Genomic DNA, 17303 nt, shown 5'->3' on the forward strand with positions numbered 1-17303 from the left:
CCGCGCGGCCCCTGACGCCGGCCGAGGCGCCGCGCCGCTGCGGCTGCGGGCGGCGACGGCTGCACCATGGGCTGGCTGCTGCGGGCAGCCCGGCTGCCGCCGCTGCTGCCGCCGTTGCTGCTGCTGCTGGCCGGGGGTGAGTGCGCGCCGCGCGGGCGGGCGGCAGCGGGGCCGGACCAGGCGGGTGGTGGCGGTGACGGCAGGCCGCGATGCTGGACAGCTCCCGGGCCGCCAACAAAGGGGCCGGCGCGCGAGGCGCGGGAGCGCGGGGCTCGGCGGAGCTGCTGCGCGGTCCGCGACACGCGCGCTCCCAGGGCGGGGGGGCGTGGGGCCACCGCGTGTGCCTCGCGTGAGAGCTGCTCCCCGGCGCGGGGACGTGCGTGTGCCCACACAAACACACACACACACACGCAGGGGAGGCGCGCTGAGTGTGGCGGCGGGCGCGCCTGCACGCGCTCCCTGGGGGCTCTGTTGGGGGGCCTTTGGGGAAGGCAGGCGAGAGGAGGGCGGACTCTGGCTGCCAGCTCCGCGACAGCCACACAGGGATGGGGAGACGGCATTTACAGGTCCTGTGGGGTCACTATAGTGAGCGTGGGCGCGGGTGTCTTGCGGCTCCGAGGGGGAAAGTGCCAAAGAGCCGTACACACAGCTGCTGCGACAATGAGGGGTGTGTGTTTGCGCGCGTGTGGTGCTACCGGACAGGAGGGGGGGTGTGTCATTGTGAATGGCTGTCTAGACTGTACTGGGCAACTTTATCAGGAGCTGACAAAAAAGGTAGGACTGCAGCCAGGTCTCTGCTTGTGACAGTGACACTGCTGGATAGCTCCTGCGCAGCTGTCACGCAGAGATGGGTGTGAGAGACACTCTGAGATGTGGTTGTCATTCAGCAGTGCACAGGGGCAGTGTGTGGGTGATGACAGGTTGGGTGTGCGGGGCAGGCGTGAAATAGATGCGCCTGTGACAGAGCCTGCTGAACAGCTTCCCAGTGGGAGACGCGGGATTCAGGTGTGTGCCTGGCGGTTGGGCACAAGGTATGTGGCAGCCTCCCAGAGAGGCCACCACCACTGAGCGGGGTTGGGTAGAAGTGCTGTCTGCAGGGGTGGGTCAAATAAGGACATGACTGAAGAGCTTCTCCATGTAGCCGACACAGCAGAGGGGAGAGTATGCCTCGAGTACATATTAAGGGGGATTGCTAATCGGTGTTGGTGGAGAGACACACTGGAATGAGTGTGTGTGCACGTTTGTGTGTATGGTGTACCTGTTCACTTATCAGATGGCCTTGAGTGACTCCACTTCTGATGGACACACAGGAGTATAACGTGTGTGCGTGTGTATGTGGGAGTTGACCTGGGACACTGGTTACTTAGTCGCCTCCCATGAAGTTAACCCCCAAAGACACAGGCACAGGTGTGCATCAGTGTGAGTGAAGGAGAGGCCTTTGAAGGGTCTCTGCCCGAGGGGGGAGAGCAGTCTGCTTGGCAGTGAAATGGGCCATTGCATGGGCCCATAGTGACAGAATCCCGGGGAAAATGACTGGGAGGGGAAAGGGGCCTCTTGCTCCTGAGCATGTCCCGGGAAGGGTCAGTTCAGCGAGGGTATTTTTCACCACCATCAGTCCAGGAATGGGTAAGGACCTAAGTGGTGTGCACAGAAATATGTCCATTGGCATTTGTTTCATGCACTCACACACCTATGCCTGTGTTTGCATAGCTTGAATCCTCTCTGGAAGAGGTGAGATTCAACAAATAAATTAAATATTGATTAGTCTGCTATTTCTTTGTGCAACAGCCACACCAGAACTAGCAAGCAAAGTGTGTCAGGAGCCATGCCCAGCTGTGGCTAGCCATGGATGACGGTCGGCAGCTTTACTTCTACTTTCCCTCCCACCTCCTCCCTCCTGTACACACTTCATGATGTATGTTATTACCTCCCTCTTGGTGACACGTATGTGTCCGGTAGTATGTCTCTGTCTTATACACCTTTCTGTAAAAACCCTTCAAGAACCCTTGGGCGTTGCTTCTCAGACACATCCAAGGTCCAGACACGCACACGAGTGTAAGAGTGTGTGTGTGATAGGGAGACCGTGCTAGACAATTTCTGTTGTAGCTGACACTTAGGGTATGGGGGCTGTGTGGCAGATGCTGCTAGGCTGCTCTCGTATTGGTGTCTGGCAAGGGCTTAGGGAGAGCTGTACTTCAAAACTGCTGATGAGGGGAAGGGTGGGGGTGTAGCTGATGGTGGGAATCAGAAAAGGATGTTGGGATCAGGAGCAGATTGCAGGGGAGATAAAACATGCGGATTACTAAGGCCTTGTTTTTTTCACCCCCTGAGATATAAGCCTGCTTCCTTTGCCCTTTTTCTGAGTTTGGGTCAGATTTTCAATTTTTGAGGCTGGTCCCCAAATCCTTTTTATGTGCTTTCTTTTTCTCTGTTGGGAGTGATGAAGTATCAGAAAATTATAGGTGCTAGAGAAGAAAAAGAAAATGAGGGGCGCCTGGGTGGCACAGTTGGTTAAGCATCCACCTCTTGGTTTCGGCTCAGCTCGTGATTCTGGGTCGTGACACTGAGCCCCGTGTTGGGCTCTGTGCTCAGCATGGAGTCTGCTCGAGATTCTCTCTCCCTCTCCTGCTGCCCCCCCCCCAGGTCCCCGAGTGTGTGCACATGCACGCATTCTCTCTTTTTCAAAATAAATAAACCTTTAAAAAGAAAAAAGAAAATCAGTCACAAAGAGTGTAATTCTGAAATTTTAAATCAGATGCAGTCTCAATTAAGGCGAATTAATTATCAAGTGCAAAGGCAATTATATACAGAATGCTTAGGGTTCAGCTTCTATTTTGGTGGGCAAGTTTGAAAATAAGCACCTTCTCACAATTACCTAAATAATTACCCATTGCCAAGGCTTTTGAAAATATCAAGGTCTATATAAAGAAAAAATAATCATCACAGGGGAAAAGAGTTTCAAGAAAATGGAACTGTTTACTGGAGAAGGAATGAAAACCTGATCCTTTTTTCACACACAGCTTTTCGGCAAGATTATCAAAATCTCTGTTCATTCATATCAGATGGTTGGGAATGGAAGAGAAGGAGGGAGGGAGGAGGAGGTGAAAGGAGACTGTGGCTTCTCTGCCTGACAGGTGGAGGAGAGAGGTTCAGAGAATAGAGAAACTCCTCTCATTGTGGAAATGGTAAGGAGTAGTCCCAGCTCATTCAACAGACTGCAGTCCTCGGCACAGAGAGCTTCACTGACTCAACAGTATTTGATTTCCAGAGGTGGGAAATCAACAGGACTGCTGGTCAGACTTTCCTTGAGAGGGCCGATGCAGTTTCCTCAAGATTCACACTGCTGTGGGGAGCTGGCTCAAGGCCTAGAAGGGAGTGACTTCTGTCCCACCATGCCCCAGTTCAGCTCTGAGAGAAGCAACTCTCAGGTTTTGAAGAGGCAATGCAAGTTTGAGCCTCCAGAGGCTAAAATCCCAAGAATTCCTAAAAAAACCAGTTTGCACTTTTCTAAAGAGGCTGACATACTGTCTTCCCCAGCAGACCTGCTAGAGGCTGATATATGTAGATAGAGATTTTCACCCCATGGCCCTGTCAAAGATTGGCTGCTTAGGTGACCTGGAGATCTGTAAAACGTTTATTTAATTATTACAAACATTTCTCATCAATTGACTTTATTTCTTCATAGACTGTGTGAGTTTTTTCCAGGTAAGTTTATCTCACTTGGCTCTCCCAATCTTCGGGGTACCACTTCTACAAAACAGGGCTGTTGTATCTGCTGGGATCACATTTAAAATTTAGATGACACTTTTCAAACAGTGGTCATTTTCGAGGCAATAAACCAGCTAATTACAGCGCTTCTGTTAACTAGCTATTTGACCTTACAGTCCTGAGCCCTCCCATATTTCACCTGTGAAACAAGAGGGTTATTTATTCATTTATTCAAACACCTGTTGAGTTCCTGTCACCTTTCAGAGACTGTTGAAGCACTGGACCGACCAAGTTGACTCAGACACAAGACACACTGAGTGAGGGAAGGAAGCCGTAAATGGCCTGTTACAGTTTGAGAGAAAAGTGCTGTATTTGGTTCAGAAGGCTGTGATACTAGGAGTGGTGCCCAGCCTAGACTGGGAGTGGCCAGGGAGTGCTTTTTAGAAGCAGGAGCAGAAGCTGGGCAGGTGGGTGCAGGTGGCCCTAGGCATTACCTATTTCTGGTTAAAGGCTTTTTGAGGCTTGGATGCTGTCCCATGTTTCCACCCATCAGTCCTGATTTTGTTTTGTTTTTTGAAGTCACATAGAATAACTCTAGTCTTTATTATTCACAGCAGCCTTTTATTTTAATATACTCGAAGATACTGACCATTTTCTCGCTTGAATGTTCTTTTTTCTGGCCAAGAACATCCCAGTTCTCTGTTCTTTAGTTTTCTGGAAGTCTGCTCATTGTAGCGCTGTTCGCATAGAGCTTACCTCATTTGAGGCCCCTGCCTCCCTGAGGGCTGTGGAATTTTTGCTTTACAGATGAGGAAACTAGGGCCCCTGGTGGAAAAGTAGCTTACCCAGAGTGGCTCACCCAGGGAAGCCAGAACGCAAGCCTGCTTCCCTGGCCCAAGCTCTCTTTACTAGAACATCCTCCCATATTTGATTTCAAGACCTATTTATCCTCATCCACACACCTTTTAGCTGCGTTAAGCCTCTTTCACTTGGAAGGCTTTCCTTACGATCAGGTGTTGTATTCGTGTATTCATAGCGTGCAGTGTCCACCACACTCTGGGTGCCAAGCGTAGGGCTTACTATGACTTCATAAGGTGGTTGTAAAGATTCGCATTCAGATAACGCTTGCAGAGTATTTAGCACACAGCACCAATAATGCTAGCTCTCATTTTTTATTATAAACATCGCGAAAATTTTCCATGAACTATTCAGGCCAGGGCATGGTGCACAATGGGAGGAGAGCAGGATGGCACTCTTTACTGCATCATTGAATGTCAGTCTTGGGAAAGAAAGCTTGGAGGTCACTTCAGCCACCTTTCTAATTTTTTGGATGTGGAGATAGATCCAGGGGTTTTAAGCAGCTTTGCAGAACACATAGAACCAGTTAGTAATATGTGTGATTAAGCTGGTAAGTAAACTGGCCAATAGGGCTGTCTTCCTCTTCTTAGTGAATGGAAGTGAGAGAGATGGAAAAAACATGCCCTTTAGTTTATTGGGTTTTGTTCATTTGTTTTATAAATTAGGAGAGAGGGATCCAAGATGCTAAACAAATATGTCATTACCAACGCTGGATGAGTCTGACTTGCAATCTCACATCGTCTTTAAGGACCGTTCCGGAGATCCTACTGCTGAGATACAAATCTCGTTCTTAATGCAGTTTTGGAAAACATTCAGCTTAGGACAGAAGCCTGGGGAACAGTGTACGCAAGGTCCTTCAGAGCAGGGACTCGTTCTCCACTGCATTTGTGCCCCGAGCACCCACCTCAGTTGTAGCGAAGACGGGCGTTGGTGGCCGTTTCTGAGTGAACAGATGCCCAGCAGGTGCTGAGTCAGATGAACCTCACTCTCTCCTGCCTACCACCCTTGTCCCCCCTTTGCACCTGCCACAGGGAGGGCTAACCAGTTTGGCCTTTGTGGAGTGAGAACAGCATCTCAGAATCCCCCAGTAGCCCCTGGGTGTCAGGAGTGTCTCCCCCCAAGCACCCCTGGGTTTTTTGCTGTTGGAGACGCGTCTTCACCCCGTGCCAAGTGCGGCCTTGCCGGCCTCTCCTAACCATCTGGCTTTCGTGTCTGCGCAGGAGCGTCCCTGGGCACGTGTGCAGCTGGGTCCGATGAGCCTGGCCCAGAGGGCCTCACCTCCACCTCCTTGCTGGATCTCCTGCCGCCCACGGGCCTTGAGCCACTGGACTCCGAGGAGCCCAGTGAGGCCATGGGACTGGGAGCTGGCCTGGGAGCCCTGGGCTCGGGTTTTCCCAGTGAAGAGAGCGAAGAGTCGCGCATTCTGCAGCCACCACAGTACTTCTGGGAAGAGGAGGAGGAGCTGAATGACTCCAGTCTGGACCTGGGACCCACTGCAGGTAGCTCTTCTCACCTAAGAGTAGGTGCTCATTGCAGCTGGGAGTGCAGCTGGCTAGGCAAAATGCCAGAGGATCATTTCCTTGCTCAAATCACATCTCTTGCTTCTCCCTGCCAGCTTTTACCATGTGCTGCCTGCCTGTATACCAGAGCCGAGTCTCTGGGACCCCCAGTGTCTTACTGGTCCTGGACGCTCTTTTCTCTTTATCGTTTGCTGCTGTTTAGGGAGCCCATGTTCGGTGCTCATATAACTTCACATAACGTGACAGCCTGGGAGCGAAACTTCGTCCCCACGTAAACATGCAAAAACTGCTACTCAGAGTGGTTAAAATCATGCCTAAGTTCATACAGCCGCTCGTGTGCTCAGCCATGATCCAAGCTGAGGCTTCCCAAGGTCTAGGGGTTCATTTGTTTTCCCTGCTGTGCTATATTGTCCCTGTTGAAGGTTCCTGGGCCCCTCCTGAGGTCTCTCTGATCCCCCATTCAAGGCACCGCCCTTCTCTCGGTCACGCCCCCGAGCTGGTTCGTGGGTGTCCAGAGTATGGCTGATGGACGTGTGGGGGCCAGCCACCTGAGGCCTGGGCCACGCTGGAATGCACGCAGTTACGGGCTGGATGCAGAAGTGGCCCCGGCCGTGCCCATGCTAGACTGCTACATTGTGTCTGTGCTCGCCCGTGCACACGGGGTGGGCTGTTACAGAACGCAGTTTGAATGTTTTCTCTTTAGCGTACATAATATTTTGGGTTTATGTCCTCTAATTATGAAAGTAATATCTGGAAATTGTAGAAAATACGAAAAACGCAAAGAAGGAAACAAAAGTCACCCATAATCTCACAACTAAAAGATCATTACTATTAATAGTTTGGGACACATCCTCGCAGTCACTTTTATGTGCCAGATTGGAATCGTACCGTTTTCACTTAAAATATTTAATAAATGTATTTCCACATCATTAAATATTCTTTTTAAACCTGATTTTTAATGACTACGTAGTATTTCGTCACGTGGCTCATATGTATAAAACCAGCTCCCTACTGTTGTTGACTATATAGCTTGCTTCCAGTTTTAATGCTGCTAAAAGTATCATTATATATTTTTGCACTTCTCTGATTGCTTCCTCGTGATTAATTTCTAGAATAAAGTTGCTAGGTGTAAAGACGTATCATTCGGCATCCCACCTGGAAAAAGAGGACATGACCATGCTGAGATAACCCAGGGAGGGTGTATTTATAGACCTAGGAACTTAGAAAGGTATGAGCAGGGGATAGGCCAACCACAGAGGAATCCAGGGCCCGTGGCAGCAGAGCACTGAGTGGCCCTACACCCAAAGGGACAGACAGAGGGATGGATGAAAGGAACCAGGAGGGACAGAGAGTGGTGGAAAGCAAGTGATCCTGGCAAGAGCAATGACCCAGCAGGGGAGAAACCAGAGGAGGAAATACCTGACCCCGTCTCCTCCCATCTTCTGCCAGGAACCCTGTCATTGTCTCTTCCCCTGCCTCTTCTGAGGAGTCCGGCTGGGAAGCAGGGACATGGCCTGTTGCAGTAACTCTCGGGGTCCATCTCCCGGGGCAGAGGACAGGGTGGAGAAGGGTAGAGAGAGGATCTGGAGGAGATGGAGCTTGTCTGGCACAAAGGATAGGAATCTTTCCACAGGCTTTTGTTAAATATTTTCAGTCAGCCTCTAGAAAGGCCTTTACAGTTTGCATACCCACCAGAGGTAGAATGAATGCCAGGTTGTTGGACCCTTCCCACCACTGCATTTTGTCATTTAGAAATCTTGGTCAACTTGATAGGTAAATTGTAATAGCCTTTGATTGCTAGTGAATGTTCACACGTGTGTGTGTGTGTGTGTGTGTGTAGACATATTCTGACCACTTACAGTCCTTTCCGACTTGAGGCATGGTATAATGAAGAGCGGGCTCTGGCATCGGGCAGGTTCCCAAGTTTCAGCACTGACACTTAACGGCGATGTGATTTTTGGCAAGGAGCAACCGAGCCTCAGTTTTCCCATCTAGGAAATAGTATCATAGGGTTGTGAGGTTTAAATGCAATAATTCATATTATGCCCTCAGCACAGTGCTTGGTGCATCGTAATACTCTGTATTCCCTATTATTACTTTTCCATTTTTTTCTATTGAGGCTTTAATTTTTTACCACTGTACCAATCCTTATATAAAAAGGATACATTCTCTGATGTATATAGAAAACATTTTTCCAGTTTATCAGTTACTTTTCTTATTATAATAATTTTTGACATAACATTAATTTTTTTACAAACTTGGACAGTCTTTCTTTTGAAATGTTTGAATTGTTTTTATGTGTTTTTCTTTGCTTTATGTTTAGAAAATCCCTTCCCTTCTGAGATATATGCATCTGTATATCCTTTATTTTCACCTTAAATTTTTACATTCAACTCTTTATTCTAGCAGTAATTTACTGTGGTATGTGGTATAAGATAGGGATTTAGTTCATCTCTCCCATAAAGCTAGCCTGTTACCGCAGCGGCAGAGGCTAATAAATTTATTCCCTCACCATGGAAAAGAAGCACTAGACACTTAGATGTACTTGGGTCTTTCTCGGGGCTTTTCTTCTTGTGTAGACTCTTGAGATCCTAGTCTGAGACAAGCAGTCATTCCGAGGGCCTCGGCCGAGAAAGCCACAGCGCTGAGCCTAGGACCTTCCTCAGGATCACAGTGGGTTGGTCCTTTAATGAACTCAAATTTTCTCTGCCTCTCCCTTTCCTTCCCCTCTTTTCCTCTCTCTTCCTCTCTCTTCTTCTCCCATTAGCCTCTCTGGGTCTCCTAATAGTGAAAACAGCTGCCATTCATTGACTCTGTGTTCTGTCACAGGCACTTCGCATCCATTCTTCTCCTTGTGCCGGCCCTACAGCGTGGTCTGTCTCCTCATCTCCACTATACACCCTGAAAAACTGTGAGATGGGGACTCAGGTGTCCTGCACGAAGAATGGGCAAGAGCGCTGGAGGAGGTAGAGGAAGGAGGGCTGCTCTTGCCAGGCTCCCTCATCGCTCACCTTCCCACTGGGCCCTTGCCTTTCCTCGGGTCAGTCTCTTCTCCGTACACCCCCAAAGCAATTTGTGAAAACACAGTACCCACAGGATAAACGCAAAACATCTTAGTACTGCGGAAAATGCTCTTGATGTTCTGGCCCAGCCTTCCCCTTGGCCTCATCTCCTTCCCTTCTCCCGTGTACAACGTTTCATTAGCCTATTATCTCCCGCTTGGCAGATGTGGGACTGGTGCACAGGGAAGCTAAGTGCTTTAACAAGGTCACACTTGGTATGTGACAGAGCTGGATCGAGAATCAGCATCTTTTCAGGCCTGTTCCCTGAGCCTCTGGTGCCCTTCCTCTTGTTCTGTCTGCCTGGAGCACTCTTCTCCATCCCAGCTGCCTGGCAGACTTGTCATCACCCTGCAACATGTAGCTCAGAAGACACAGCTACTAAGAACCAGGAATCAAACCCGAGTTCTCAGACTCCATAGCCTTGGCTCTTCTGTTAGGTTGCCTCTTAGCTCAGTGATTTTACTAGAGACTAACAGGAATGTCTTATATTTTACATAGCAAATACCACCATTTTTTCCAGAATTTTCTCTTTGATTAGCTCATTTGGACTTCATAACCACTCTGTAGGGTCCACAGGCAGGAGTTGTCACTGCTTCACAGATGCTGAAACCCAGGCCCAGAGAGGGTAAGAGCTTTGCCCAAGGCTGCACAGCTTGTGTACGGCAGAGCTGAGTCTGGAATCAGTGGCTCCTGAGTGCCTGGGCCTCGCACCCTGCTGTGGGAGCACAGAGATGGTATGTGTTAGAGAGGAAACCAGTGCGTTTCGTTGTCACGAGTACTTTGGTATACATCTCATTGCTAGTTTGTGGGGCCTAGAAGAGTCGGAGCTGGAGCCTTCTTTCTCCTCCTACAGCAATGATCCTGAGGTCCCACAGCAAAAACAACCACTTGTCTTTCTGCTTGGCTGCTGACGAGCGGTGTGACCTTGAGTGGGTTCTTTGTCTAATCTTGGCTTCAGTCTCTCCTTTGCGAGGAATGATAGATTGAAGCCTTCTCCAGCTTTAAAATACTATGGTTTTCTGACATTTCAGGTGAAAAGAGTGGTCTCAGCAAAGTGGGGAGAAAGAATTGGAATGTAGATTGCCCCTCCACCAGGTAGCATCAAGCCAACTTAAGACCTGATCAAGTAATTCAGGCAAGATTGTTAATGATTAAGAACAGTTTCCCGGGTTACCCACTCATCCCAAGGCTCTCTCCTGTCACTCTCCACCCTCTCATTCTTCAATATCTTTAATAAAATTCTCTGAATGCAATTTTAATTTTCCTAGTGAACAAGCTAATTAGTGTTCTACAAGAAAAGCAATAACTCTTTGGGGTTGGCACGTTCTAGAAACTCAACTCAAACAGGTTCACAGGCCTGTGTGAAAAAGGGGGTGTTGATTGGCTCGGTAACTGCAGAACCCAGGCAGGTGGGATTCAGATGTTGAGACGGGACATCAGCACCTGCCTCGCTCCATCATGCCTCTCCTTCCCTGGCTGGCTTTGTTCTCAGGCATGTTGTCCCTGTCTGGTGGCTCAGAGAGCCCCCAGTCACTCCAGTGTCATCTCCTCTCACTCAGCCCCAGCAGAGAGAGAACTCTACCTCCCAGCACTTCTGGAAAAGTCTCAGGATGGAGGCTCGTTTGTCTGCCCTGGGTCATGAGCCCACCTACGACCCAATCCTGAAGCCAGAGGGACTGGGTTCTCCGGTCCAGACTGGCTCTCGAGCACCGTTGGAAGCCAGGGGGTAGCGCCCCACACTCCTGGACCAAGAGGAGGGGAGTACATGCCAAGCGATGGTTGGGCATAAAGGAGCATTCATGAGTGCTTATATTATTATATAAATTGTTTTCACAGCATTTTTTTAACCTCACAGCAACCAATGGAATCCGTAAAAGCGGGCATCGCTAGGATCACTGTTTTATAGGCTCAGAGAGGTTTAAACGTGGCACTAAATTACACAGGTGACGAGTGGCAGAGCGAAATCTCAGATTTGAGGTTTCTACTATAAGATCTGCTACCCCTCCATGTGACATCATTCATTAGACCACTTGAATTACTATTGCCTGTGATGAATTTTGTAGAAAGCAGATCATCAAAGCCAGTCTGCTGGGACCTGGAAATGGTTCCTATACATGGATATTGTACCTGCTGTTGAATGATTGGCCCTTCGAGGTCGCTGCACACACATCGGCCTGTTTGCTAAGAAGAGGGCCAGCAGACAGAAGCACCGGCATCTAGATGCCAACAAGAAAAAGATGCCTGTACTTTTGTTTTACACTCGTAATAAGTATCATTATATGAAAATTCAAAAGTGCAGAAAAGAAGAAAGTAAAAATCACTCCTAATCCCATCAGCCAGAATTGGTGAATGTTAACATTTTGGCATATATCTTCCTGGAAATTTTTCCCATATGGGAAATACATAAAATATGCTTTTATAAAAAATGGAATTATAGTGCACAGGTCCTGCTGTTTCACTTACCAGCATCTTTCCAAGCCAGCTTAACAGAGCTGTCTGCCCTCAGTTTTAAGGCGGGAGTAGTCTCCCAAGCCTGGCCAGGCTACGGCCCCTCCAGTCAGTGCCCTGCTGCCTGAGCGCTGGATGGCCTCCAGTCTCTTGTTCTGTGAGCTGTGCCATGATGGGAATCCTTGAAACTGAATCATTACAAGCATCCTCATTGTTTTCTTAGGGTGCATTTCTAGGAGTGAAACGACAGGTTCAGAATGTTCGTTTTTAAAGCTTTTCATTCATATTAACCCCCCACCCCCGATGTGGCCTGATCTCCATTCCTGTCAGTAGCAGATTTCCTGCACTCCTCTAATACTCGGTATTACCTTTAAATATATATGTATATCGTCACGTTGGCAGCCCCAAAACTGTATCATCTTGTTTAATTTACATTTCTTTGATGACTACTGAGGTCGACCATTAAAAAGTCATTTTTAATTATGCTGAAAGCTTCTCCCCTTGCACCTCTGTTGTATACAAGTCTGTTGTGAATTTCATGAGTATTTTTGTATTAACACTCGGTTGAATAACTGGCTTGAGTGTTGCACCCAGGGGGCAATTTTCAGTGATTTGACATTAAGCGAAAGGGACATTCAAAGTGATCTTTCAAGGCCACTGGCTTGGTGCCTGTCTTAATTTCATGTCTTAAACTGGGGAGTCAGTTCATTAATATTTCAGCAGATGCCAAGGGTCATCCATGAAATTATGGCTACCCTGGAGGGCAGAAACGAAGTCCAGCGTGACCTTGATAGGCTGGCGAAAGAGACTTACAAAACCGATGAAACATAGGAGAGAAAAAATGCAACACCATCTATTTAGGGAACAAAAGCCAGGCCCCAGAGTGAGATTAAAAGAAAAAGAAGAGGCTTGGAGAATCCAAGCTGTCCAGAGGTGTGGAGCTTCCATCAGAGCGGCCTCCTGCTGCCTGTGAGCCGCCAGATCATGTCCAGTGGGGAGAGTGCAGCGTGAGTGCTGTGTTAAATTCAGACCGCGCTGCCCGAGTTGAGAAGCCTTACTTTCCAGCTCCTATCAGCTGGCTTCTAACGTGTGAATCTTGTTCGCTTTTCAGCAATCCACTCAGCAAATAGTTATTGTGCACCTACTCCGCCGATTTTGTAACCACTCTTAAAACGTGACAAATGTAGTTTCCACAAGGGATGAAGAATGTCGGGGAGGGGGTGGAGAATGCGGGGATAATCCCAGTTGTTGAGCCCCAGGCAAAGGAGGCTAAATTGGAGCAACTGAGAAAATACGTAGGTTTTTATCCCGAGGGAGAATCTCCCCAGAAGTTCCTCACTTAAGCAGATAAAACAGAAATGGGCTTAAGTTGTAAAGGAACCACGGCAGTTGGGTTTAAGGAATTTGGGGAGAGAAAAAAGCCGCCACATAGAAATGCCTCTCGAAGGAGGCATATTCTTGAAGAGGGTGGCAGCCTATCTGACCTAGACTTAACCATCTCCTGCTCCAGATGACCTCCCAGGTCCCTTCTTGAGCTAGGACCCCTGGGTCCTTGGAGTCCCATTACAGGAGCCCCGGCCTGCAGATTCACCTGCAGTGAGCTGGGGCGTGTGGCCTGTGAGCAGCAGCTCGACTTTCTGAAGAGATGGCCTCAGGGCGAGGAGCCTGCCTTCCGGGTGAGGTGATTTGAATGCATTATGTCATTTCACCTGGGCCTCAAGGTCCCAGACGACAGGTGGTAGGCGGACCTAGAGGCCGGTCAGCCAGCATTCTAGCCCCTGGCTGCAGAACCTTGAAGCTGCGCCTTGAGTCCTTACCTGTCAGCTAGTCTGGTGATTGAAGCCCAGCTTCCAAGAGCCAGGCCACGGCCCACAGTGCAGATGGACGGGAAGTCGTGCATTCTGGGTGCCGGCTGCCGGTCGGCTCCTCCGGGCGTCTGAAGCCAAGTCTGGGCGTGGGCCGGACTAAGCAGGCACATCTGGAAAGACTGGCTTTAACCACGCCCAAGCCTGAGCTTTACAACTTTACAGCGGTCGTAAGTGTAGTTTCACGATTTAGAGCAAGTGTCCTCCCCTCTGTGAGCTTTTGTCCTGTCTGTGAAAGGAAGGTTGTGTCTTTGGAGGCCTGGTTTCCCTCAGGCTCTGGGGCAGATGTAGTTTCCAATGAAAGCCACCAGGGGCTACTGCAACGTCACAGAACTGGCGCCCTGTGTTCAGGGAGGGAAACTGCAGAAGGACTCAGGGGGTAGAGGTTAGCCCAGGTCCCAGGCTGGCTGCTGTCTCACCGACAGCGAGACTGAGCTCCCTGTGTCCTGAGTGTCCTTGCAGCGTAGCCACTCTCTGACCTTTCATGCTTTGAGGCCAAGTTGGAGCCCCCTCTGGAGGGTCTGAGCTGTGGGGGACCTTTCACCTGTCTTCTGTGTCCCAGCTGTCACTACCCTCCTGGCTGCAGGGGACAGGCTTTGACCAGCTTTCCTGCTGTCTTGAACGTGTCTCCGGGACATCTCTGCTTGTTCACACTTGTGTCCAGGTATGGGATGTGTGGGGAGTGCTCTGCTGGTACGCCTTCAACCCAGACATGTTTCGGGGTTTGTGGGACCCTTCCGTCCTGACCCCAGATGCTGAAGTAGATGGGATAGGAAGCAAAGCCTAGGGCACTAAGCAGGACAGGCTCTCCCCATGTGGAGTCGCAGCTGTCGGTGACTGCAGTGGACAGGGCTCAGGACATAGCACTGTCACTGCACTTGGGAGAACCAGGGGCTGGGACAGCCACCTGCCTTGGTGGGCCCAGTGTGCCTTGCCCACTGTGGTGCCATCCTCTCTTGCATCCCTCTCCTTTTACACCCCCCTGCTTTTCTTCTCTTCCTCCATTGCCAATTCACTCCCTTATCCCTCCTCCAAAATGATTGCTCCAGCTTCTTCTCCTAGGCCAGTGTCACAAGTCTCTGGAAGCCCGGTCTTCTTTCCTTAGACGCCTGAGTGGGAAAAGCACGTTCTTCCCCGTCCACCAAGACTTTTCACCTCTCAGAGCAACCGTGTTCCTTCCTCTTGCAGCCTTTGGAAGCTCCTAGTTGAGGATGCCTGCCCTGTCCCCTGCATGTTTCACTTCTCTTCTGGTGGCCCTCACATGTTCACTAGCCAGTACTTAAAGTGATGCGTGCGCTCTCTCTCTCTTTGTAAATCCTTATTTAAAAAATAATTTCAAATTTACAGAAGATTTGCAAGAACAATCCCCACACACCCTTCACTCAGATTCCCCCAGTGTTAACATTTTACCAAATCTGTGCATATACTTACCGACATACACTTTTTTTTCTAAACCATTGGATAGTAGCTTGCAGACACAGTGTCCTTTCACTTATGCTGCATACTTCAGTGTATATTTCTTAAGAACAGAGACATTCTCTTACAGAATCACGGCACGATGACCATCAGGAAACTGACATGGATACAATACTGTTATATGATGACAAACTATTCAGACTTGCCACTCCCCACCCCCAGTGTCCACTGTAGTGAAAGAAAACAAAATTATTTTTTACAGTTCACTCTCCAGTCCAAGATCTTGTACTGTGTTTGTTGTCATGCTTTGTCACTTTTATTCTGGAAAATCCTTCAGTCTTTCTTTGTCTTTCGTGACCTTAACATTTTTGAAGGAGATAAGCTAGTTCTTTTGTAGACTACCCCTCAATTGTGTCTAGTGTTTCCCCATGATTAGTTTCAGGTTCTGTTTTTGGCAGGAATATCACAGAAGTGCTGTTGTATCTTTCTCAGTTCATCAGACCATGGTTCTGCTCTTGGACTGAATGTGGTTTCTTCACTTGTCAGTCTACATTCATGTTTGGATCCAGTCCCACTACCCATTCTTCTGGCATCCCCGTTTTCATCCCACCTGGGTCTGTCCCCCAGCTGCTTGCGTTCCACTTCCCACCACACCCCTGGTTCATAGTTTGTGTCCCCACTGGGTCTCGCATTAAATTCTTGTTTCTGTGTAAGAGACCTTTCTGATACTCACATCATATGTAGGCTTGTCGGGAAGGCATGGATCCTTTCCTGCCCTGCCCTCTTCTCTGGGTTCGCTTTGACTTGTTTATCCCGGGGGTGCTTATCCTGCACCTCAGCCTGTGGAGCCGACTTCCAAAATGGTGCCATTGTTCCCGTTGTGAATTTACAATATAAAAATATAATGATAAGAAGGAGGAGGAGGTAGAGGAATACTTAAAATCTATCAGGCATTTGCTGTGTGGTGTGGGCTGTGTCCAGGTTTCATCTCAGTGCATCCTGACCACAGTCCTGGGTGCTAGGTACTGTCGTTATTTTACAGATAAGGAAAAGGAGACACGTGGAGCTCAAGTGCATGTCCAAGGCCACACTGCTGATCTGCAGTGGAACTGATATCACACAGTAAGAGAAGAAGGAATAACTTTGGATGCTGAGAGGTGGTTAAAAACAAACAAACAAACAAACAAACAAACAAAAACTAGGAGAAAGTCCTGCTGAGTCTGAGCCTCAGAGTGTGGCGTTTAGTGATTCATCAAGTCTCCGGAGATGAGGGGGCTGGACAGGGCGAAGGCTTGGTGGGAGATATAAATTTGGGAGTCTTTAGCAGAGAGGCAATAGATAAAGTCTTTGGAATCTATGAACTCACTGAGAAAGGAGTGCAGAAATGATGAGTCAGGGGCTGGCTGTCCGGGAGTGATCACATGTAGGGAGCCTAAAGGAGAAGTTCGTGCCATTGGAGGCTCTTTTCTCTCCCTAAAGGGACAGGTCCTGGGTTCAGGAAGCAGAAAGTGGCAGTCAGGCGTTCACCAAACACACCTTGCTCTCTTTTCTGCACTGGGCCAGGCAGGCACTGTGTTAGGTGCTGGGAACATAGGGATGAAGAAAGTCACCTTGCTCCGCAATCAGAGTTTGTGGTCTCGTAAATCCTATATTATTCTTATTTAGGACATTGGAGGAGTTGTTTTTAATGCCATTGGTGTGTGAGATAACATTTGTCAGAACCATCTCCAAAGCACAGAGTACAGTGCTAGAAAGAACCTTCAAACTCATATATACCAGCACCCATTTGTACTATGAAAAACGGAAGCCCAGAGAAACCCCGGGACTGACCATCGCTTAGACAAGTAAGTTGGTGGCTAAGTCTTCGAAGGGTGCAGATCACGTCACGCATAGCATGACCCCTGTTATTGTCCACCTTAGCTGAGGGAGTTCTGTTGGGAGGCAGGCTGTCTCTGGAGGGATAAGCTCAACTTTCGGAAAGTCAGCATCACATTGAGTAGAGGGATTGCTTAGTCAGCTCGCCCTCTTGGGAACCCCCTACCTCAGTGGGATTCTGCTGGAGTGCACCACCATCCCCCACATTCCTGGCACATTCTAAGGCTTTACTGAACCTATTTGCTAGTTCGGGTTTCCCATCCACTTTGCCTCTAGACTTGACCATTTCTGCTATGGGCATGGCTTCCCCCGCAGTCAGCCAGAGTGCCCCCTTCTTCCTGTTAGTCAGCCAGTGCACACAGGGTATCAAGTACGTTGGGGTCATCTGCTGAACCTGTTCTCTCATCATTCCCAACGTCATCACCTGTGTTTATCTCTCCTGGAACATTGCAGCAAGCCCCCAACTCTTTTCTCTGCTTTCATTCAGCCCCTCTCTCATCAAATTCTTGCACATTGCTGTCAGGACAATCTTCTTCTTTTTTTTTTTTTTT

General features: G+C 48.9%; 1 protein-coding gene across 1 annotated transcript in view; it reads left to right on the top strand.

Moving 5' to 3' along the window:
- Positions 1-66: 66 nt before the first annotated feature.
- The window catches only part of PODXL2 (podocalyxin like 2), a 36043-nt gene continuing 18806 nt past the window's right edge, over positions 67-17303 (top strand). Inside the window, exons 1-2 of the mRNA XM_040628123.1 lie at positions 67-136; positions 5787-6065. Of these exons, the coding sequence (XP_040484057.1) occupies positions 67-136; positions 5787-6065 (349 nt within the window). The remainder of the gene's footprint in view (positions 137-5786; positions 6066-17303) is intronic.

The sequence above is a fragment of the Ursus maritimus genome, unplaced genomic scaffold (genome assembly GCF_017311325.1).
Source record: "Ursus maritimus isolate PB19 unplaced genomic scaffold, ASM1731132v1 scaffold_14, whole genome shotgun sequence".
NCBI lineage: Eukaryota > Metazoa > Chordata > Mammalia > Carnivora > Ursidae > Ursus > Ursus maritimus.